Consider the following 25,440-nt stretch of genomic DNA (forward strand, 5'->3'; position numbering starts at 1 on the left):
GGCGATTGAAAGATGTTTCAGCTCGCTTGTCAAGGCAAACATTTATTCACAACGAAAACAGACATAGGCACATGTGGATTGCTAATGGATAATGGATAATGGCAACGGGTAACACCCAGGACGTGCACCGTTTGCTGGAGAGCCAGCGGCTAGTGCGTCCCGCGCGGGGTCGCCACGGACGCCGTTCGTCACCCAGACAGCCGGCGGACCGGCGGACCGGCCGGGACGCCTAACGACAGACACAACCACCCCTCATGGCTATGTAGCGGGGCCGGGCTACCAGTGAGAGGTCACGGAAAGGTCAGCTCATAATGTGCACGGCGTGACATACAGTGTTAATGTCATCCCGCGGTCGCCGGACAGTGAAAAATTGGACAATGACATTTCGCCGTCAAGACGAGCTCTACTGTCTACAAGACACAAGTAGTCTACATACGCTCAGCGACGAGCGCAGGCCGCCGGAGGATCTCGACACGGTGCTGGCGCTGTGCGCGCGCCGCTTCCGCTCGTATATATTGTATTATCAGCTTTAGTATGTAGTATGCATTATCAGCATTTTTTTTTTATATAGTATGTATTATTATTATATAGTATGTATTATCAGCTTTTTTTTCCAAAGCTTCAGAGTTGTGTCGCCCTCGACACCACCTCCACAGGCTCCGCCCGCGCCGCTGCCGCCCCATCTACTCGAGGAGCAGCGAGCGTAGGTACGCCGCGCGACTGCTGGAGGTGATCGAGAGCGAGAAGTGCGGCATTAGCGCCTACGCGGCATTATATACCACCAGCAGACAGGATTTGATCTCTAGCAGACAAGCTTCTATCGGTGCCCCGCGCCGTCTCTCAACAATCGTCCACAGCCGCGGCTCCTGTGTACTGAGACGCTGTCACGACCGCGTCGTATCGCGACTGGAAGCCAGCCCACTGCCCGGTCTCTGCCGCGTCTCCGGCGGTTGGGACCTGTGCCGGGGGCGCCTCCTCCAACAGATTAGTGGCCATGGCCACCTGTAGCAAACCGCGGCAGCGGCGGTCGCCCAAGGGTCGCCGTGTCCACCTCCATAGAGATGTGCGCCGGCGCACTGTCGTCGCCGCCGCCGGCATCCTGCGGGAAGGAAAAATACATGTCCGGTCAGAGACTGGGGATCAACACTGGTATGTACAAAATTTGCCTATAGGATCCGCGACACCGGCACGTGAAGAGAAAGAGAGAGAAAGAGAGAGAGAGAGAGAGAGAGAGAGAGAGAGAGAGAGAGAGAGAGAGAGAGAGAGAGAGAGAGAGACATGGGGGTCATCTGGGACACGTCAGGTCACAGAGGTCAACTTGGAGTCATCAGAGAGGTCACATAGAGGTCACAGAGGTCATATGGGACACGCCAAGTCACAGAGGTCAACTTGGGGTCATCACAGAACTCAATTGGAGACCACGGAGGCAATCTGAGACACGTCGGTCACAAAGGGCAACTTTGGGGCACGTCAGGTCACAGAGGTCAACTTAGGGTCATCACAGAGCTCAATTGAGGGTCATCTGGGACACGTCAGGTCACAGAGGTCAACTTGGGGGTAGCAGAGAGCTCAATTGGAGTTCATCTGGGACATGTCAGGCCACAGAGGTCAGCTTGGTGTCATCAGAGCTCAAATAAAGGTCACGGAGGTCATCAGGGACACGTCAGGTAACAGAGGTCAACTTGGGGTCATCACAGAGCTCTGTTGGAGATCATGGGGGTCATCTGGGACACGTCAGCTCAAAGAGGTTAGCTTGGGAGTGATCAGAAAGGTCACGTAGAGGTTACAGAGGTCATATGGGACACGTCAGGTCACAGATGTCAAGTTGGGGTCATCATAGAGCTGAATTGGAGACCACGGAGGCAATCTGAGACATGTCGGTCACAAAGGGCAAGTTGGGGGCACGTCAGGTCACAGAGGTCAATTTATGGTCATCACAGAGCTCAATTGGGGGTCTTCTGGGACACGTCAGGTCACAGAGGTCAACTTAGGGTCATCACAGAGCTCAATTGAGGGTCATCTGGGACACGTCAGGTCACAGAGGTCAACTTGGGGTCATCAGTGAGCTCAATTAGAGGTCATCTGGGACATATCAGGTCACAGAGGTCTGCTTGGAGTCATCAGAGCTCAATTGGAGGTCACGGAGGTCATCTGGGACACGTCAGGTCACACAGGTCAGCTTGGGGTCATCAGAGGTCACTTAGAGGTCGTGGAGGTCATATGGGACATGTCAGGTCACAGAGGCCAACTTGGGGTTATCAGAGAGCTCAATTGGAGGTCATCTGGGACACCTAAGGTCACAGAGGTCAGATTGGAGTCATCAGAGAGCTCAATTGGAGGTCACTGAGGTCATCTGGGACACATTAGGTAACAGAGGTCAACTTGGGGTTATCACAGAGCTCTGTTGGAGATCATGGGGGTCATCTGGGACATGTCAAGTCACAGAGGTCAACTTGGTTCATCACAGAGCTCGATTGAAGGTCATGGGGGTCATTTTGGACACGTCAGGTCACAGAGGTCAGCTTGGGGTCATCAGAGAGTTCACTTAGAGGTCGCAGAGGTCATATGGGACACGTCAGGTCATAGAGGTCAACTTGGGGACATCAGTGAGCTCAATTGGAGGTCATCTGGGACATATCAGGTCACAGAGGTCAGCTTGGAGTCATCAGAGCTCAATTGGAGGTCACGGATGTCATCTGGGACACGTCAGGTCACACAGGTCAGCTTGGGGTCATGAGAGAGGTCACTTAGGTCATCTGGGACACGTCAGGTCACACAGGTCAACTTGGGGTCATGAGGGAGGTCACTTAGATGTCACAGAGGTCATATGGGTCATGTCAGGTCACAGAGGTCAGCTTGGGGTCATCAGAGAGGTCACTTAGAGGTCGCAGAGGTCATATGGGACACGTCAGGTCACAGAGGTCAACTTGGGGTCATCAGTGAGCTCAATTGGAGGTCTTCTGGGACATATCAGGTCACAGAGGTCAGTTTGGAGTCATCAGAGCTCAAATGGAGGTCACAGAGGTCATCTGGGACACGTCAGGTCACACAGGTCAGCTTGGGGTCATGAGGGAGGTCACTTAGAGGTCACAGAGGTCATATGGGAAATGTCAGGTTACAGAGGTCAACTTGGGGTTATCAGAGAGCTCAATTGGAGGTCATCTGGGACATGTCAGGTCACATAGATCAGCTTGGAGTCATCAGAGAGGTCACTTGAGGTCACAGAGGTCATATGGGACACGTCAAGTCACAGAGGTCAACTTGGGGTCATCTCGGACAAGTCAAGTCACAGAGGTCAACTTGGGTCATCAAAGAGCTCGATTGAAGGTCATGGGGGTCATCTCGGACACGTCAGGTCACAGAGGTCAGCTTGGGGTAGTCAGAGAGGTCACTTAGAGGTCGCAGAGGTCATATGGGACACGTCAGGTCACAGAGGTCATCAGTGAGCTCAATTGGAGGTCATCTGGGACATGTCAGGTCACATAGATCAGCTTGGAGTCATCAGAGAGGTCACTTGAGGTCACAGAGGTCATATGGGACACGTCAAGTCACAGAGGTCAACTTGGGGTCATCTCGGACAAGTCAAGTCACAGAGGTCAACTTGGGTCATCATAGAGCTCGATTGAAGGTCATGGGGGTCATCTCGGACACGTCAGGTCACAGAGGTCAGCTTGGGGTAGTCAGAGAGGTCACTTAGAGGTCGCAGAGGTCATATGGGACACGTCAGGTCACAGAGGTCATCAGTGAGCTCAATTGGAGGTCATCTGGGACATATCAGGTCACAGAGGCCAGCTGGGAGTCATCAGAGCTCATTTGGAGGTCACGGAGGTCATCTGGGACACGTCAGGTCACACAGGTCAGCTTGGAGTCATCAGAGAGGTCACTTGAGGTCACAGAGGTCATATGGGACACGTCAAGTCACAGAGGTCAACTTGGGGTCATCACAGAGCTCAATTGAGGGTCATCTGGGACACGTCAGGTCACAGAGGTCAGCTTAGGATCATCAAAGAGCTCAATTGGAGGTTACGGAGGTCATCTCGGACAAATCAAGTCACAGAGGTCAACTTGGGTCATCATAGAGCTCGATTGAAGGTCATGGGGGTCATTTTGGACACGTCAGGTCACAGAGGTCAGCTTGGGGTCATCAGAGAGGTCACTTAGAGGTCGCAGAGGTCATATGGGACACGTCAGGACACAGAGGTCAACTTGGGGTCATCAGTGAGCTCAATTGGAGGTCATCTGGGACATATCAGGTCACAGAGGTCAGCTTGAAGTCATCAGAGCTCAATTGGAGGCCACAGAGGTCATCTGGGACACGTCAGGTCACACAGGTCAGCTTGGGGTCATGAGAGAGGTCACTTAGAGATCACAGAGGTCATATGGGACATGTTAGGTCACAGAGGTCAACTTGGGGTTATCAGAGAGCTCAATTGGAGGTCATCTGGGACATGTCATGTCACAGAGATCAGCTTGGAATATCCAGAGAGGTCACTTGAGGTCACAGAGGTCATATGGGACACGTCAACTCACAGAGGTCAACTTGGGCCTTGGGGTCATCACAGAGCTCAATTGAGGGTCATCTGGGACACGTCAGGTCACAGAGGTCAGCTTAAGATCATCAAAGAGCTCAATTGGAGGTTAAGGAGGCTATCTCGGACACATCAAGTCACAGAGGTCAACTTGGGTCATCACAGAGCTCGATTGAAGGTCATGGGGGTCATCTGGGACACGTCAGGTCAGAGGTCAGCTTCGGGTCATCAGAGAAGTCACTTAGAGGTCACAGAGGTCATATGGGACACGTCACGTCACAGAGGTCAGCTTGGAGTTATCAGAGTTAAACTGGAGGTCACGGAGGTCATCTGGGACATGTCAGGTCAAAAAGGTCAGCTTGGGGTCATCATAGAGCTCGATTGAAGGTCATGGGGGTCATCTTGGACACGTCAGGTCACAGAGGTCAACTTGGAGTCATCAGAGAGGTCACTTAGAGGTCACAGAGGTCATATGGGACATGTCAGGTCACAGAGGTCAACTTGGGGTTATCAGAGAGCTCAATTGGTGGTCATCTGGGACACCTAAGGTCACAGAGGTCAGATTGGAGTCATCAGAGAGCTCAAGGGGAGCTTAAGGAGGTCATCTCAGACACATCAGGTAACAGAGGTCAAGTTGGGGTCATCACAGAGCTCTGTTGGAGATCACGGGGGTCATCTGGGACACATCAGCTCACAGAGGTCAACTTATGGTCATCATAGAGGTCACATAGAGGTTACAGAGGTCATATGAGACATGTCAGGTCACAGATGTCAACTTGGGGTCATCACAGAGCTCAATTGGAGACCACTGAGGCAGCTGAGACACGTCGGTCACAAAGGGCAGCTTGGGGGCACGTCAGGTCACAGTGGTCAACTTATGGTCATCACAGAGCTCAACTGGGGATCTTCTGGGACATGTCAGGTCACAGAGTTCAGCTTGGGGTCATCAGAGAGATCACTTAGAGGTTACAGAGGTCATATGGGACACATGAGGTCCCAGAGGTCAAGTTGGGGTCATCACAGAGCTCAAATGGAGGTCATCTGGGACATGCCAGGTCACAGAGGTCAGCTTTGAGTTATCAGAGCCAAATTGGAGGTCACGGAGGTCATCTGGGACACGTCAGGTCAAAAAGGTCAACTTGGGGGTCATCACAGAGCTCATTGGAGGTCATGGGGGTCATCTGGGACACGTTTTTGGAATCGGGAGAATTTTGGGGGATGACCCTTGCAACGTCCAAGACCTTAGACCACCTTTCTGGATTAGCCAGTAGTTGCTGGAATGGTGCTAGGCTACTTCCAATCCCTGAATACCCCAATAAATGTGAAATAGCATATTATGGACCATTTTTAACACTCTCGCTGCCTCGCTGGCATGGATGGACAGGATGGAGGCCTCATAGACGACCTGTCAGTTCAAGCTCTATAACTTGCATTAGCATCAACGGATTGCAACAAAATTTTCAGGATCTCAAGTTCAAACAATTTTACACGTAGGTACCATGTAAATTTCGAGACAATGACCCGAATGACCTGTAACCTCTTCCCCAAGGCAAGGTCAACTTGCGACACTGACACTACTAACTACTTACGACTGCTATTTCAATTTTGTAAGTTGTGTCGCAAATCAAGCAGCGTGCAATACATTAAAATTACAATAACCCACACCAAAACACACTATACCTACCAAATCAAGCTCTTCAGCACCCCTAAGGCCAGTGCACCGGCACGGGGCACGTCCAAGGTCAAATGGATTTTCGGTTTGTTATTTTCATCAAGGTTTTGATAGGTGCTCGCACGGTAGCCATGTTGGGATAGGTGAATTAAAGGTTAAATTATTTAAATATTTTAAAATAATTTAAGACCTGCCAAGCCTAACAATACGCAGAATAAAAACCAAAATTAAAAATTGTATTGGGATAAAAATTTATATGTGAATCGAAAGGGTCCGCTAAAAATGACCTTGACCTTTGACCCGTCATTTCTCCGTAGTTTGACCTTGCCAAAACAAGAAAAACCAGCAGTAGCATCTCCAACATTGGTTGCATCATTGAGCAAAAAATTATTGAAATCTAAGGGGTCCTCCTTTCTCACCTGACCACGTGGTCACTTCCACTTCCTGTATTACACATACGTGACCTTGATTCTGACCTTTGACCTATTATATATCAGTTCGTGCTGCTTGCCAAAGTAAGATACTGATATTTTTGAAATCAACTCTTCATGGACTATAGTTGTACTAATTTTTACGAGAATCCAAAGGGTCCGCCGAGAATGACCTTGAACTTTGACCTAAGATTCCTCAGTTCTTAGGGGGTGCCAAGCCTAGGTGATTTATATTCATAATAAGCATGTCCTGCTCTATCTATCCTGTTAATTTAAATCGATTCTGAGGGGTCCGTTTTTGTCATTTTTTCCACGAATGTGGTGCTGGAATCCGAATCCGAATTTGAAGCCAACTTTATGAACGTAATGGCGTGGGCGTGAGTTTCAACGTGAGGATAATTATGGCGGCCTAATCTGTAAACTTCAACAATACTGACGTCATTAAAAATAAGGTAAAAATGATAAAAATATAAAATAAAAGTCACAAAGATCAAGTTTTTTATTTTTTAGCATTTGAATAAATAATTGTAAACAAAAAATATAAAAATGATCATATATGACTTGAATATTTATTTAGCGTCATTTCCGCTGTTTTTTGCTTCCATATTTTGCCAGATCCAAAAACTGTAAAAATGCACCAAATGCGGTAAATATTCACCAAATGTGACATCTTTAATCAATATTGGTAGGCTAGCACCAAAACATTAATTTGTTTTACCAAAATAAGTGAAATTGATCACCAAAACAGGAATTTACAGGAAACCCTACCATTTTTAGGGAAAACCCTACCAAAGGAAACACAAATTTACCGAAAAGTAAACTCCCAACACCAAATGCATGCAAGAATGCACCAATTTTAGTAGGAATATTTTATCTACTGGATCAAATGGTACAATTTCAGTAGAATATCTGGCAGCGCTGGCATCAACTTCGCGTGCCGCGCCCGCGACGCTTCGAATGTGGCGTCGTCCAGTCCAAGGCAATATATAGGCCTACCCGCGTCGTCGGTAGCGTTCTTTGCTCAGGGCCGCGGGGGACTCATGGCCGGCTCGATCCCCGGCAGTCAAAGTTGCTGAGCGGCGGGGGGAGGTAGGTCCAAAGTATGAATGGCATGCCTATTGCATATATATATATATATATATATATATATATATATATATATATATATATATATATATATATATATATATATATATATATATATATATATATATATATATATATACAGGGCCTCCTCTAACATACCCACTGGGTGGGCAAATGCCCACCCAGTCGCCACAATTGCCCACCCAGTGGCGTCGATTTGCCCACCCAGAAGCAAATGCAAAAATAAAGGTCCGGCCGGACGTCCGGTACTACCTTTCCGGTCTTAAGCAAACTGGATGCTGTTTGAAGGTCAAAAAAAGTTTTCTGGTTGCTCGATATTCAGGAGCGTAGCCAGGATTTCCTCAAGGAGGGGGCTAAACGCACAAGGGCGCAAGATAACCCCCTCAAAATCCAAAAAGCCATCGGGTTGCATCCAATATTTTTTTGGATGGGGCCCAAATAAATGGAAAAAATATTCATTAACAAACAATGTTAGAACTGAGGGGGTAAGCAGTATATGGGCCCCTGTTAGACAGGCCCACGAATAGCTTCATAGAGTCGCCAGCCGGTTCTGATGGCGGTCTGAGGACCCGTAGGTCGGATGAGGGTTCTTCAGACCGTCACAGGCCCCTATAGCCCATGAGAGCCTCGTAAGCCGTCTGAGGGTCATATAAGCCGTCTAGGGCCACTCAGACCGACAAAAGGCCCCTTGCACTTGCAGAGGCCCAGTCAGGCCGACGTAGGGCCCTCTCAGACAAACTAAGGGCCCGTTCAGGTCATTTGAGGGCCTCCTTAAACCGATAAGGGCCCCTCAGATCGACAGTGGATCCGATCCGAGCTCCCTCAAACCGATATAGGGTCAGACCAACAGTCGGAACGCATTGATTCTGTTTACACACCGTTGGACCCAAGTTGGACCCATCCCATCCAACTGGCCCCTTGGTTTCAATAGGGCCCCAAGGCTCTAAAATTGGGTCTCTCTTGGCCAAAGAATAACTACTCAGCTGTGTCAAAGGATCTGCCGCAGGGCCTTTGCGTCGCCAAGGGCCCACTGTGTCAGTCAGGGGCCCCTATGGAACAAGGACCCCTGGCTTCCAGGAGGGGCCATGGTCCCTTTGGCCCCCTCCTTGGCTATGCCACTGCAGGTGACAAACGTTCTTTCAGACGACCAGGGGGCAGGGGCCCAGGCGACCAGAACCCCAGGTGACCAGGGGCCCCCAGGCGACTAGCTCCCCCCAAGCGACCAGGGGCCCCCTGGGCGACCAGAGGCCCCAGGAAACCGGGGGTCCTCGGATGAGTGCAGGGACCCATTGGGTAATCAGGGGCACCTCGGGTAACCAGGGCCACAGAAATGAAACTTGAATTGATATAAATTTGCTTCCGAGTAAAATACGTTTTATCCAGTGTTAGAAAAAAATATCCCGGGGCCTGTGGGGCCCCCATGGCGCCTTCTGCGCTCAAGGGAGGGGGCCATTGCCCCCGTGGCCCCTCCCCTTGGCCACGCCCCTGCCGATATTTGAGTTATCAAGTAATTGTCTCGTAAGTGAAAAGGCACGTACAATAAAGGTACAACCCTCTGCAAGCTGCGTGGTAGGTATCTTTTTTCGACAAAACCGAGAATAACGCGAATACGCTAACGGTCATTCGGAAATCGTAACAGCAAGACGCGCGAGACTCCGCACCTTAGATTGGGCTTATTTTGGTATACATTTTCCATCTAGTTTGACAACAACACACAAAAGTTTATATTTCCCCCAAAACAAACTTTTGCTTTTTTGCTACGGTAAGAGTACACATTGTTCAGTGACTGAATTAATCGAAGGGGTGGAGCATGGCGCATCTATATGCAATGTGTTCCGACCGACTGATAATCATAACCTTTGAGATATTAGGTATCGGTTTTGTCGAAATAAGAATACCTACCACGCAGTTTTTGCGGAGGGCTGCAAGTACAGCCCTCTGCAGACTGCGTGGTAGGTATCCTTTTTTTCGACAAAACCGAGAATAACGCGAATACTATGCTATCGGGCACTCGGAAATCGTAACAGAAAGATGCGCGAGACTCCGCAGCTTAGATTGGCATTATCATCGTATGCATTTTCCATCCAGTTTGGCAACAAACCCAAAAGTTTATATTTGCCCCCAAAACGAACTTAAACATTTTGTTGCCACACAAGGCGTAGGTATGCTTTGTTTATTGATAGGCCCTATCGAAGGAGTGGAGCATGGCGCATCTATTTGCAGTGAGCTTCGACCGACTGATAACATGACTTTTGAATTATAATCAGTTTTGTCGGAAAAAGAATACCTACCACGCAGTCTGCTGAGGGCTGTACATGTAATCTGGAACGAATCGCTCGAGCATCGCTAACCATAAAACATACGACAAACGTTAACTATCATCTTATTTCCAATAATGGCACAGCTTATTTCGTCTCATCCCCGCACCCCCCCCCCCCCCCCCCGGTAACAGGTTTTGAAATTGGTTGAACCCCAAAGCAAGTGGCTGGATCCGCCCTTGGGCGGGAAAGTGGCGAAAATTTTGCCCACCCAGTGAAAAATCCTTAGAGGAGGCCCTGTATATATATATATATATATATATATATATATATATATATATATATATATATATATATATATATATATATATATATATATATATATATATATATATATATATGCACATAACATGCTTATAAGCAATAAGCATACCTATAGGTATTCGTGATCAGCACTCCGAAAAAACCCATAGCAATAGCTTTGAGCCAGACTTTACGACGTTCTAACAGGTGTCGATTTTCCCGACTTTTGGGGTCATTGACCTGACCTGGAAGGTCAACCGATGACCTAGGATATAATCAGCTTCCTCTCGTCACAGGCAACACGCTCGTTTTTTTCGTGACGCTCTAGCTCAATCGGGGGCCAAACGCGAGGGGGTCGTACCCCCCCCCCCGCTTGTGCCGTCGAAGAACGCAAAATGGCCTGTGCCGGCGGGGGCTAGAAGACTATAGGGCCGGAGGATCCAGGGCGTCGCAAGTCCATCTACGACATGTCGCAAGTTACGACACATGTCCCGTCGCAAGTTGTGTCGTAGCGAAAAAGGGTATCTCCTATACATATATAGTTATAAATATTATATCCTGATTCCTGTCTATATATAGAGGGGACTGAATGTTATGCTACTGAATATCGCAGGTTGCTGTAAGTTTTAAGATAGCGTGTGTAACTGTGTATACCTATTACCTAAGAGAAGTCGTATTGCAATGAGCAGAAATACTGTGAGTACAGGCATTATACCTAACTCACTGTAGGCATTATAGCTTTGTTCGTTTCTAGACTCGGTACTCTCATACGTTGTGATGATTCGTCCTCCTGTTGTGCTCTACATATCATATTGCAGCGAAATTTGTCTACCCTGCGAAAAAAAAAATCAAATAAACTGTCTGCGACAAAACATCGAAAGCGTCCCGAAAGGAACACGACACCAACTCTGATTTTTTCACCGTTTTCATGACTTTATCGCTATAATTGCGTGCTAGAAAATCGCCTGTCGCGAATGTAGTTTGCATGATAACCTATGCTTTCGTCGATAAATGCTGCTTATTTATATATATTATTATAGCTAGTGACTTAACACCGTAACATACATGGGTGGAGAATGTTTGAAAAAGTTACCCCGGCCGGCGACCGATAGTCGCGGGAAGACGATATACTCACGTTGTTCTCAACGGTCATCATCAAACCCCTATTCTGACGCATGGAATAGGATGCTGTGTTTGCTCAAGGATGAGCGTTGTATCCGACACCGTATTATTCATAACATTTTTGGAATGATCGAAAAGGCAATTTCCTTTTAAATTATCATTTCTTTTTACTTAAACTTCCAATTTCACACCGAGCCCAAACCAAACCATATGCCATTTTGAGAACCTAAATGTTGCGTTTTCAGCTTTTTATTGTGTCTCAAAATAGCTACAAAAAGACAACTCACCATAGTAGAAGCTTTACAGAGAAATTGACAGATCGAACCAAGCAAAGCACTAAAATAGGTCACTGACATCCACGGGCGTAGCCTTTTTCAATGTTGGGCGGCTCTTATAATACAAACAGGGAGTCGATCCAGGAATATCGACCGGTCCCGGTCTCGTAGCTCAGTTGGTAGAGCGTTGGATTCCGCGTGGCGAGAGCACGCGGCCCGGTTACAACAGTCCGAGTTCGAAGCATGATGGCCGCTCGGTGTTTATGAGCACCCTGACGGGTACGCTCATAAACGGGTGTGGTTGCGGTTGGTGGCAGGTCAGTTTAAGGCAATGAGGTCAAGCAGTAGTTTTGAAAAAGTGCGCCGAAGGCGCGCCAAAATTTCGAAACTGAACAGGATTTGAGAGCAATCTTGGCATTGGCGACCACACGCGGGTCTTAGGGTTGGAGATTATGGCAAGTTAAGTAAATGGTAAATACCTACCTGATTTGCAATATTACGCCCATGGAAGTCAACATTCGAAGAGCGTGAGTTTTCTTTTCTCGTATGGAGACAGCTTTTAGGATTTACAAGAGTAGAAAAGTTACCCCGGCCGCGCCGGGGTAGGCTGAAAGTTACCCCGGCCACGGCCGGGGTGGCCGGGGCAGGTTCTCCACCCATGGTAACATAGCTGTTTACTAAACTTATCAGTTATTTATGGTGGGAGTTTTAAGGACCAGGAGCGTGTTCACAGCTCACTTCCCTCTTCCTTTCAGTGAAACGTTTGTCAGGGTTCACGGTGTTTTGCTGTTTCACACGACTGCCTTATATGGTATGGTGAAAAGTGGATTTAAAACGACCGTATTGAGCTCATGCAGTGTATTCGGCAAGGTAATATGAAAGCACTGCGACAGTAATATTTCATTTATATATCGTATATTCACATTTATATTGTTATTTCCTATCAACGATTTGCGTTGTAATTCAATGTTCCGTTTCCAATTATACGGACGGAAGTCATCACCAGGCAAGGCTACTTTTGTAACAGGCACATTTCATAAGCTTGCTCTGAATTAGGATGCCAAAAATGATCATACCTATTACCTATGCACACCAAACCAGCTGTTTTTCGAATGCTGACAGCGTGTACCAGCGTAGGCGACAATGAACAAGTGTTCGTTAGGTACATACGTGGCGACTCCCACCTTTTGCTCAAGTTCCTAATGAACGTTTACGTAATGCCTAAATAAGCCAGTTCATGCTCGTGATCGTGCGGCATTTCTGCACGTAATCGTGCCAGCTCAACAACAGTTTTTTAAGCATACTACGTGAAAATTTCAACAATGGCAGATTTAATTGAATCACATTGTGGTAAAGACTGGGACAATTCTTGCTCGATGCGTTTGACGCTTGTAACGCCATTGTTTCAGCCAGGAAGCTGATCTATTACACGCCTTTTGTGGCTTACATCACATTAGCACTCAGGCAGCTGCATTATCTAACAAGCTCATTGCAACAAACATTGTGACCCATGCAATAAAGTCCTCGACAGCACCGTAATATTTCGAACAATATGGCACGCGATAACATATATAGCATCTCTAGCGTAAACATACATTTCTTCGTGTTTCTGCATGAGTCAGGGACCAAACTCGAACTAAATAACGGCAGACACATGTTTTTAAAGATCTTGTCACTCTAGGTCGCTGTTGGGCATGAAGTAAAACAAAGGAAGTGGCCGTGTTTTGAGCTGACATACACGTGTCTTGTCATAGCCAGGTGGCTTCATTGTGTGAGAGCCGGTGAAATAGATCGTCCTGCATCACAGCGCGAAATTCGGGAATGTGAATTTCGTGCCGCGAAACACTTTTTGGCATGGCAGTGCTTGATTCATCATGACTTCAGGCTGAGCATCCACAACTTGCATTGCTGGCAGTAACCACTGGTCGAATATTTACGTGCATTCATCATCAGCAAAATCGAGATCCGGCAATTTCATTGGCACAGAGAATCCCTTACATCAAATGGGATCTTTTGCCGACTGGCTACCTTACACAACACACATACCACATTGTAACGCGACCTAGTTCAATGAGCGTGTCTCACTCAAGGATACAATACCTATCAGCTTTCAACCCACATTCCCGCTGTCAACGTTGAACTTGTTCCACGCCTCCAACTCCTCCTTTCGTGTTCCTTTGTCCTTGTGTAGTTTACACTCACTTTCCCTCCTTTCGCTTCGACACGTACTTCGAACAATGAATGATATGTTGCGTCATATTTAACTCTGAGCGGTAGTTAGGAATTTGTCTATTTGTCGAACGAAATTACAGTTTTTGCCTCCTTTGCAACAAACTTCGCTTTGTTCGACGACGATTCCTAACGAAATGCCATTCATTCCCGACTTTGAATCCTCCTATGTGTCTGAAAGGATTGTCATCTCTGCCGACGTTTCTCTCAGTAGTGACGTCATCAGTCTGTTGACTGGTTGGAGATCTAGAAAAGAACCAGCGATCTCCGATACTGAATCCTCCGATGTGACCGAACGGGTTGTTCTTGTTAGTACTGGAGCTGGATGATGAAGAGGCTGGTTGATTGTACTGAATGTTATCCGGAAGCTTTCTTTGAGCTCTCTGGAAGTTTCCGGGGCTCGCCCGAGCCTTATTGTTTTCACGCTGTGGCAATGGAGGTAGTTGATAACTCACGACTGATCTTTGGTTCTGTTGAGCCTGTGGCTCAGTTAGCTGTTGCTGATGTTGCTGAAGAATCCTTCCCGGATCTTGTTGTCTGCTGGCCCTGAGCTTCTGTAGATCGGCGAGCGAAATTACCACCCTGTCGAAGGCACGCTGCCTGCCGCTAGGAGATGCTGTAGCTTCAGTTCTCGTAGGGGATGTTGTACTTGTTGGTGAGATCGCCGTGGGTTTCAGCAGGTCCTTCAGCTTGACGACTACTCTGAGACGCGTCAGAGGGGTGGGTGGAGGTGTCGCACGGATCTGACTCTCCGTTACTGACGTGACCTGGTGTGGATGATGCCCTCTGGAAACCTTTAGTTGGGATGAATCTGTAACTTCCTCATTTCCAAACACAGAGACATGTTTTGCTTCTGAAGGTAGGTCTAAGTGTGATGGTTCCGTCCTACTGGAAGATCCTTGCGCTGTGAATTCATCTCGTTGGTGGTGTGATGGCCCAGTGAAAGGTGCCGTAGACCCGGTTGTTTCTCGATCATCACTTTGAGATGTGTGTTGTGCGCCCTCCAGATCAGATGTGAAATGCTGATCTTCTAGTCTTACCGAGGCTTCCCCGTTTTTACCTGTGTCTTCACTCTTTCTGTTTTCTGAGGTGTCTGGTACGTGATAGTTTGATGAATGAATAGACTTGCTTTGCAATATTGAAGCTATCACATCCACTTTGCTGGGCTCTGGTTTAACGTGTCGGGCTATCGAACTAGGAATTGTGCTCGCTTCGCCTCCTTTGACGTTTGAAGCTGAATTATCGGCAAGGATCTGCTCTTTAGCAGTTGGTGTTTTCCTGTTCCTGTATTCAACCAACTCCTTGATGGCATCCAGCACCTCTTCTGTGGACTTTGTCTTGCTCGTGAACGTTGCTGAGCCTTGTGTCTGCAAGACCTTTGTATTATTTTCTCCTTGCTCTGAGGATGCCTTCGGACTATTTCTCGTGCTTCCCTCTTTCGCTACAAGCCTGCCGAACCGCCTGCCTTGCCGTCCTCCTAGCTGATTGTCACCAAACTCATACAAAGAGTTGGCCACTGGACGCTGCCAGCAGTGGTACTGCGTGTTTATCTTCCAGATGTCGATGTCGGTGAGGTTGCCGTTGCCTCCCAGCTTGACACCACCCTGTCTGGCCACCATGGTGGGTTTGGTGCTATCCACAGCCGATCCGCGTCCCGAGTAATGCAGGATCGAGCGGAAGTCGTACGGACCCAGCCAGCTGCCCTCGCCGAGCTCCTCCCAGACCCTCCGGCCGTAGTCGGTCCGGCGATGTCGTGGCTTGATGTTATCCCACAGCACCCTGACGAACTGATCCCGGTCCGGTCTCTGATGTTCGTGCCAGAACCCTGCTGTGTGCATCAGCTCGTGTGCAGCGTGTCCGAAACTGAGACACCAGTGTGGCAGGCTGATCTTCTGGCGTCCTCCGCGGCGTCCCACTTCTCCACTACATCGACCAGTGGGAGTGATACGCACGTAGTCCTTCTCGCTAGTTCGAGGCACCAAGCGAAGGCAGGTGACGGTTTCGAAGAGCCGGAAGACCCTGTCGATGAGCTCCCGCTCCGAGGAGCTGTAGTTGGAGGATATGCTGTAGGGAATGACACCGTTTGGCCAGAGGCGGAGTCTCGTTGGACGGCGTCTTCTTTGTGGAAAGAGCGCTCGACTGCCGGTAAAACGACGGTCGTATACTGGAAAAGGTGTAGGACCGGGGACGATAGAGGACTTGGAGTGTCCACTGGATATAACGTCATTCAGAGAACTGATGACACCTGAAGGTGTACCTTGATCACCATGAGAGGATGCATAGATGAGGGCTTTTTGAATCCTCGCCATTGTGGCGGAAGTCATCGGCGTGCTGTCGAGGATTTCGACGTCTTCTTCAGGGTCGTTGATGTCATCAACGTCACTCATGTCGCTGTCAGGATCGTGGACTTCTCCTGATGTTTGTGTGCTCTTCGAGGTGTCTTTGTGTGATGTTTCTGCTGAGACCAGCCCAGGGCCATTGGATGCGACTTCTCGTGATGTTACAGCCAGGTCGCGAGTTCCTGGAGGGATGATTGGTCTCCATCTCTTCTGAGACAGAGATGGTGCTGAAAGAGATGCTCTCGGCGCTGATGGGACACTTCCAGATGATGTCGCGCCTTGGGAGGTCAGGTCAGTTACTGAGGACCTCGGCACTCCGACTGATCTCTCGTCACTCACGTCGGGCACTCCTGCCGGCACTCCACGACCACGTGTCTCTCGATCGAACATTCGACGCATTACACCAGTGAGTGCTCCGCTAGACCTCACATCGCTAGGCGGCACTCTCGATACTCTCTGTAACACTCCGAACACTCCTCCAGTCACTCCTCTCCACTCGGAACCCGACACTCCGGCGGGCACTCGCGGCACTCGTGAGTCCACCTCTGGCACTGTATCCACCGCGCCGTCCACCTCAGTCCACCTTCCACCGTTGTCCACCGTTGGAGACCGGCTGTGGACGCTGTGGACAAGCCCGAGCAGAAGTAGCTTCACCACTGTCACAAAAGTCGCCGCGGCTGCCATTTCTGTTGTCCTTTGATGCACTCCGCTGAAGCCAGTTTACACTCGATTGTTACACCCGTTTTACGCCTTGTTACACTCGATCGGGAGACAGTTACGCCAGATTGTAGCGTAATTACACCCGTCTGAGATGTAAAACGGTGCTTAGTTACACATTGTTTGCGTAGAGTTACACTCACTGCCGTTCAGTTCGCTCCGCTCTCGTACTCCTTTTCGCACCTTTTCACACAGTTTCTGCGCCCTCACCAGGTGCCCTGCAGCGCTGGCGGCGGCACCTGACCGCCGCGGCTCCGGGCCTGTTTCTGGGAGGCTGGCGCCGGCCATGGTCGGCTTTATATAGACTCTGACACATTTTCCGACTCTGCAAAGACGTGCAGTGGCGCCGGCACCGAGGCATGTAGCGCCGACAGTTGCCTAACGGAGATCTGAAATCGGATTTCAGCTGGTCGCTCAGGGCAGGTGGCATCGAGTATTTCGTAAATCCGAGCGCGACATTTTTTGTTCGTGAGTGTGCGTGATGCAATTCGGTCGGAAATTTGCAGGGATGCTTAATGCTTATACCGCAAGGGATGCTCGTTATACCGCAAAACGGACATCTTCACGCGAGCAACGTCAAAACTAAGACCGGATAAGTGCGGTTGTGGTTAGGTAACTAGGCTATACCGCAAATGAAGCATGTCAATTGAAGTGTTTTTGCGGTGGGGCTATAGCATAGTGAAACGAAGTTTGGAGAAATATGATTTGCGTCACGATTTATCTCACTGCCTTGTTTGTTGGGTTTTCTAGGAAATGTCGCAGTTACGATACACCCGAGTCATGCCAAAGAGAGAAAGTGAACACAGACTGCTTGTTAACGATTTTTGCGAAGTTGTGGCCTCATAGATGTGTAATGCAAATGTTCGTTAGGACCATTTTACTTGAACTCTTAGTGGGATTCAACCATTTCTGATCATAATGCCTAAATCAATAAGCACGAATCGGAAGGCCTAGCCGCATTTCCGGAAGTATAATTTAAAGCTCAGCCACGCACCGTCATTTCTTTAGCGCCAGTCACTGATGTCTTCCTTCCAAGCCGGTTTGAAGACATATTGCAGCTCCGGATATATCTGGGCTAACCCATACTCAGCAATGAATCGGAGATGAAAACCGGACCTCGATGGTAGCTCGGTGATTTTACAAACCGGTTTTGTGAGAACACAACCCCGGTAGGGATGTGTCGCACCTCCCGGCCAGTATAGTGACCGGATTACAGCCTGTAAAACACACTTTAGTTGGGATAAAGCGAAGCAACTCATTTCTGGTTTGTGCATGGCTACTCTCACTTTCGAGGAGATGCGAAATCAAGTCGCAAAGCAAGTGAGCGGCATACGTTGTACGTTTGTTCCACTTTATCAGGCTTGTTTTAGGTGCATATCCAATAGGGCTTTATCAGTGTAGTCATGGGCAAATTGGTCCGCCTTGGTTGTGCAGAATAGAGATGCAATTGTGGAATTTCCAGTTTCCATCACATTCATGTCGCAGCAGTTTCGTAACTCTTTATCATAATTTAGACGAAACGTTTACGTTTTATTTAGTCGCGTTAACACTCCATTTAAAATGAGCATTGCATAGCCTCTGGTCTATGCTAAATCCGTACCCAGAATGAAAACCATAGCTTCAAATACTTCCGTTTTAAATCTATCTAACATAGCCTCATAACTGAATCATGCTTCTGTGCTTTGTCCCAAGCTCCAGCTCAGCTAATACCGCCGGCATGACAGAACTGGCAACCAAGCGTGAGCTCCGACTCTGGCCATTTGTTATCTGGCAACTGTACCGACACTTCTGACCACACTGCCGACGGAATCAGACCGAGCCGAGCCTGCACGTTTTCACACTCGACGAGTCACGGCGTCTCCTGTCCCCTCGCCCCCCCCCCTCGGTGCCCCCTCTCCCGAATCCCTCCCCTCCCTTGTCCCCCTCCCCGCCGAGTCTCTCGGCCGTGCCCCCCCCCCCCCGCCCGCTCCGTGCATCCCCCCCCCTGCCCGCTCCGTGCACCCCCTCCCCTGACCGTTTCCTGTGTCCGATAAACTCACCCCCCCCCATCTGACGGGGAGGGGGTCACAAAGTATGCGTTGGTCACGTGCACAATAGACACGTTTGGTACATTATTCAGTGAGTGGGTGGGGCGGGGCCGGCGGGATATTTCCGTCACTGTTCGGCCGGCCTGAGCTAGCTGGTTTTCCCCTGTCTGTGCCACCTGCAGCTGGCAGTTTTCAGACTTTTGTGAGACATTTGACCTGCAATAGGCTCATTCGTTCGTGGATTGTCGGTTCGGTAATTCTGACGCATGCCTACTTAATTACGCTCAATAGAAAGGCGTTGAACTGAACCAGTTGCCATGGAGATATGTAATGAAATTCAAGGTCGACGAAATGGAGGTATACCGTTTCGCTGGTTCCGTAAATGTATAACTGGTGGTCATTTGTGAAACTGGTGGTCATCTGTGACATAGTTTTTGGTCGATTACCATCGGGGCCAGCTACACACACTTCTGAAATAAATAAACGTTTTCTGCGAATCACTTTGCTATCCCCAGGCCGCCAAGCTCCCTACATCCGTCAATCACTCGAGATATATTAGCTCAAATGAAGCACTGGCGCGCCGGCTACATTTTGCTCTCGGGAACAGCCGCAACATCTGGCGGTCCGTTGAGACATTTCCTGTAGCTATAGCTACATGATCTATAGATCGCCGAGCGGTGTCTGATTTTCCACGGTGCACGGGCTCTGTTCAGCGAGCACTGCCTTCCTGCAAATTGAATCAGACATACCAGAGATATCTGTCACGTTTGGTCTGACTGCAAACCCAGAGTGCATGCGTTTTTGTATGCTAAGTAAAGCGACACGATTTAATGTAATTTGTCTGGAAAATTGTGGCGAGTGTGTTTTCGTAATTTTAGATAAGTTTATGAGAAAACAGATCTCTTTATTTGCCGCATGTCCCGTTGTTGAGCAATGAATGATTGAGCAATTATGGCTGAGATATAGGGGGAACTGGGATGATGCATTTTCGTCACAAGTCGTGGGCAGTGACGTTACTTATCTGTAAAATTACCTGCTTATCGTGTTTGGTACGTGATGAACGTGTGAATCGTTTTGTAAAGCTGCATGATGTTTTATACGAGATGCTCATGTGATACGAGAGGCTGTGTCCTTACGGCTTATCCACTAGTCTTATCTGGTTTCTTAACCTTAGTTTTCACCAAGCAGTTTCTATCATTGAATTTATGCATTGGGAATAAATGCACCGTAATGTTTCTGTTCATATATCTAGAATAAAATTTAGCTATGTTTTAGCAGGAACCCTGTTTTCTTGCGTTTTTAACCGTTCCATCTCTCATCGTTCTGCACTCTACAGGTCTGCTGTTCTGAGGAAATTATAAAAGTTTCCCAACTTCCGTCCGTACGGTGATTATATGAGCGGGAATTATTTTGTTCCGTTACCCCTCGGACAATCCATTTCCGTGGGTATTTCTCTCACGGGGATTAGGCTAGTCTGACCGTGCCTTTCAGCCTAACACGTGATTCAACAGAATGTCCGTCACACGATATCACTAATGATGGGGACAATAATAGCAATTAGAGTACAGGGGGTGTTATTATTTTAGACAGAAATAGGACAGACGGCAGGGCGTTTAGTGGCAGCGGCAGTCAGGGGAAGGTATAGACACTAAATGTCGTCTGTCGTCCAAACGGCCTACGGTTGGTGTCAGTGTCCGTGTCAGCTGTTTGGTGTCGTGCCCAGTGTCAGTACCACTGACGGTCGGTATCGGTGTCAGTTTTAGTGTCTTTTTTTTTTCTTCTTTGGATTTTGCTCCCGATAGGCCAAGGCCCTGGTCGGGGTAGGGGGAAGTTACTAGCTGGCAATTAGCAGATCTTCCGTTTTATTTTACCTACTTTAATGCTGGCTACGTTATTCGGGCCCAAGGCAATATCATATCATATATTTAGGAATACATCCATAAAATGGGTTTTCAGCGTTCCACGTCATGTAGCACAAGTAAAAGCATTTTCCTATCAATCCACATTTGCATCACCCTTTAAAAGGCATCTGCGATACACTTTTTAAAGACAGGAAGAGAAGACGCGTTTCTCGCACTCAGCGGTAGCCTATTCCACGCTCTCACCGCCCGATTGAAGAACGACCGACGGGCAAACTCTGTGCGGGCCCGCGGCACCTCCAGCTCGCCGTCACGTGTCGCTCTCGTTTCACGCACAGACACATCAGAGCGGTGGGTGATGCGTGAGCGGAGAAGCTCAGGGGCGCTCTCGACATGGTTCAGGTTGTACATGACGCACAGGTCACGCTCAGTTATCATGTCCTCGATCACCCGCCATCCAAGCTCTCGCAGTGTCCCGGAAATGTGTTCACGATAGCCAAGACCAGTGACAATGCGGGCGCCAAAATTCATGCATCTCTGAAGTCTGTGCTTTTGGGTCTTTGTGCAGCTTCCCCACACGCACATGCAGTACTGCAGATGAGGGAATACCAGTGCCTCGACCAACAGCTGCTTTGTCTCACGCGGCACACGACGCTGCATTCTGGCCAGCCCTATCAGAACGCAGTAACATCGGCGAGTGATCGCAGCCACATGCTGCTCCCACGTCAGGCACGAGTCGATGTTGACGCCTAGGACCCTCGCCGACTGCACAGGCACGTCAAGAGCAAAGCTTACGTTAGACCGGCTCATGTGACGTCCGGTGGAAGCAAGTTCAAGGGAAAGCCAGAAAGGGTGCCAGAGTGGCTATGCCGAAAAGGATTTTGAGTACGCCCATCGGAGTGGAAGTGAAGGGAGGTCCGAGCTGGTCTCGGAGTCGATCACAGCGCCCTCTGGGCTCAGGGTCACCTGAAGAGGGCGCTGTCGGCACTGAGAAGGCCGGAAAGGACACGATGGCTGCGGAACCTTACCTACTGAGACAGGTAAGGTCATGGGCCAGTCTGCTGGGGCAGGTGAGATTAAAGACCAGTCTTCTGCTGCAATTGAGGGGCGACTGACCAGTTTTCTGGGACAACTAAGGTCCCTGACCGCTGATCAGTTTCATGAGGCAGGTAAAGTCACAGATGTGGATGCGATAACCCGCTAATACGGACACTCGTTCTCGCTAGTTCTTCTGCTCGTCTGCATCACTGCAATCATTCAACGGCCCGTTCCGTCATTTCCACCCTCGGGATAGTCCTGTCCTTCTCCTCCAGGCCTCCACCCCCTGTTCCGGACTGGACGGGCATCTTTATCCCACATGCGGGTAGCTCCCCTAGGATCACGCCCGTGGCCGGGTGCGGTCAGCGGTGAGTGTCAGGGGGCTGGTTGGCCGTTCCTTGTGATGGGCTCAGCCCCGACGAGTCACCGTGATGCCCGCCCAGACCAATGCCTCTCCCTATTTCCTATCATCCTACCGGCTCTCAAATGGTCTCCCTAGACGGAAAGATCCTACCCCGCCCCTCGAAAAAAAGAACAACAAAAACTATTAACGACTATGAATATGCCACAAGTTTTCTGATGCGCCAGCGCTGCTAATCATAGTAGTCATATATTCAGGCGAAGTTGCTTGTCGGTGTATATGAATTTTTTATTTCACGGAATTTTCTATTATGTATTTGAATTAAAAAAGCACGTAGAGGCATGAGACCGATAGCAATAAACAAAACCGGAGGGGATATCCCTCTACTCCGTGAACTGGGAGAGGAAATCCCCTCCGTCCCATCCCCTGTGGCGCCACCCTTGCCTACCGATCTGTGACCGGTCCGAAATTATCAAGCTGATGATACATATGAGGCCTTATATGTGTACGGTCGAACTGACCAGCATCAATATCTTTTAGGTCTAGTTCTATTTACAATTTACATTAATGCATTGTGAATGACTATTACAAATAGTCACTCTTAAAGCATGCATGGGTGATTTTTTGGAGGGTACGTCCCCGGGTTCCTCGGCTGCCCCCCCCCCCCCGTCCCCCGCTTTCGACGTCCATGCTGGTCGGTCAGACATTTTACAGAATGTCTAGGTACCTATTCTAGGTATAGAATGCCCGATTCCACACCTTGTCTCTAACATACATGCAATAAACATGCATGGATTTCTTTAGCGTCCCCCTCCCCTCCCCTTCCCCTGAGCAGGGCGTCCGCAGCTGCGGCCAGGGTAGACGGCGGTGTTAGCCCGTCTATCTGACGTCCTTCCTCTGCTCTGCGGCCAGGGTAGACGGCGGTTCCAGCCCGCCTATCTGACGGTCTTCCAGGCCGGCCAGCTGCAGTTTAGGTCACCCTTCCTGTGGTTGACGTGGCGGTACAGACCAGCGCTATCAGTGGAGCCTGTTGGGTATCCCGTCGATGTCTCATGTTTTTCACCATATAAGGCGTCTTTTGAAGTAGAGAGAGCGAGAGAGAGAGAGACAGAGAGAGAGAGAGAGAGAGAGAGAGAGAGAGAGAGAGAGGAGAGAGAGAGAGAGAGAGAGAGAGAGAGAGAGAGAGAGAGAGAGAGAGAGAGAGAGAGAGAGAGAGAGAGAGAGAGAGAGAGAGAGATTGTGGGCGTAAGAAAGAAAGAGAGAAATAAAATGAATATCATCTTTAGATACAAATAAATCAATCATTGGAAAATTATAACTTAACACGCGCAGTGGAAGGGGGGGGCGGATTTCGCCCACCCCTCCTGTTTTTCGCCAATAACTCGCGCCGCAAACATGATATTAATGTGAAATTTTGGCTACCTGTCCAGAATTGAACTGCGAATCTTCTCGTGCAAGAAATATAAAAATCAGGTCACAACTTTTCTAGTAATAGCGCAGGGCCTCCTCTAAGGATTTTTCACTGGGTGGGCAAAATTTTCGCCACTTCCCCGCCCAAGGGCGGATCCAGCCACTTGTTTTGGGGTTCAACCAATTTCAAAACCTATTACCGGGGGGGGGGGTGCGGGGATTAGACGAAATAAGCTGTGCCATTATTGGAAATAAAATGATAGTTAACGTTTGTCGTATGTTTTATGGTTAGCGATGCTCGAGCGATTCGTTCCAGATTACATGTACAGCCCTCAGCAGACTGCGTGGTAGGTATTCTTTTTCCGACAAAACTGATTATAATTCAAAAGTCATGTTATCAGTCGGTCGAAGCTCACTGCAAATAGATGCGCCATGCTCCACTCCTTCGATAGGGCCTATCAATAAACAAAGCATACCTACGCCTTGTGTGGCAACAAAATGTTTAAGTTCGTTTTGGGGGCAAATATAAACTTTTGGGTTTTGTTGCCAAACTGGATGGAAAATGCATACGATGATAATGCCAATCTAAGCTGCGGAGTCTCGCGCATCTTTCTGTTACGATTTCCGAGTGCCTGATAGCATAGTATTCGCGTTATTCTCGGTTTTGTCGAAAAAAGGATACCTACCACGCAGTCTGCAGAGGGCTGTACTTGCAGCCCTCCGCAAAAACTGCGTGGTAGGTATTCTTATTTCGACAAAACCGATACCTAATATCTCAAAGGTTATGATAATCAGTCGGTCGGAACACATTGCATATAGATGCGCCATGCTCCACCCCTTCGATTAATTCAGTCACTGAACAATGTGTACTCTTACCGTAGCAAAAAAGCAAAAGTTTGTTTTGGGGGGAAATATAAACTTTTGTGTGTTGTTGTCAAACTAGATGGAAAATGTATACCAAAATAAGCCCAATCTAAGGTGCGGAGTCTCGCGCGTCTTGCTGTTACGTTTTCCGAATGACCGTTAGCGTATTCGCGTTATTCTCGGTTTTGTCGAAAAAAGATACCTACCACGCAGCTTGCAGAGGGTTGTACCTTTATTGTACGTGCCTTTTCACTTACGAGACAATTACTTGATAACTCCAATATCGGCAGGGGCGTGGCCAAGGGGAGGGGCCACGGGGGCAATGGCCCCCTCCCTTGAGCGCAGAAGGCGCCATGGGGGCCCCACAGGCCCCGGGATATTTTTTTCTAACACTGGATAAAACGTATTTTACTCGGAAGCAAATTTATATCAATTCAAGTTTCATTTCTGTGGCCCTGGTTACCCGAGGTGCCCCTGATTACCCAATGGGCCCCTGCACTCATCCGAGGACCCCCGGTTTCCTGGGGCCTCTGGTCGCCCAGGGGGCCCCTGGTCGCTTGGGGGGAGCTAGTCGCCTGGGGGCCCCTGGTCACCTGGGGTTCTGGTCGCCTGGGCCCCTGCCCCCTGGTCGTCTGAAAGAACGTTTGTCACCTGCAGTGGCATAGCCAAGGAGGGGGCCAAAGGGACCATGGCCCCTCCTGGAAGCCAGGGGTCCTTATTCCATAGAGGCCCCTGACTGACACAGTGGGCCCTTGGCGAAGCAAAGGCCCTGCGGCAGATCCTTTGACACAGCTGAGTAGTTATTCTTTGGCCAAGAGAGACCCAATTTCAGAGCCTTGGGGCCCTATTGAAACCAGGGGGCCAGTTGGATGGGATGGGTCCAACTTGGGTCCAACGGT

General features: G+C 48.9%; 1 protein-coding gene and 1 long non-coding RNA gene across 2 annotated transcripts; both read right to left on the bottom strand.

Moving 5' to 3' along the window:
- Positions 1–22: 22 nt before the first annotated feature.
- On the bottom strand, positions 23–6,406 carry LOC122373307. The gene is made up of 2 exons (XR_006255025.1): positions 6,214–6,406; positions 23–1,099 (listed from the first exon to the last, which is right to left on the bottom strand). It is a non-coding gene; the product is annotated as an uncharacterized LOC122373307 (long non-coding RNA).
- An 8,144-nt stretch (positions 6,407–14,550) lies between these two features.
- LOC122373308 (zinc metalloproteinase nas-8-like) lies at positions 14,551–21,633 on the bottom strand (the record flags this gene model as incomplete). Its single annotated transcript, XM_043351249.1, has 6 exons — positions 14,551–14,628; positions 15,372–15,990; positions 16,738–16,887; positions 17,193–17,256; positions 20,157–20,200; positions 21,584–21,633. Coding segments are annotated over 6 exons (1,005 nt in total), but the record flags the coding sequence as incomplete, so codon positions are not given.
- Between the last annotated feature and the right edge of the window lie 3,807 nt (positions 21,634–25,440).

Source organism: Amphibalanus amphitrite, unplaced genomic scaffold, assembly GCF_019059575.1.
Source record: "Amphibalanus amphitrite isolate SeventyFive unplaced genomic scaffold, NRLGWU_Aamphi_draft 001475F_arrow, whole genome shotgun sequence".
Taxonomy (NCBI): domain Eukaryota; kingdom Metazoa; phylum Arthropoda; class Thecostraca; order Balanomorpha; family Balanidae; genus Amphibalanus; species Amphibalanus amphitrite.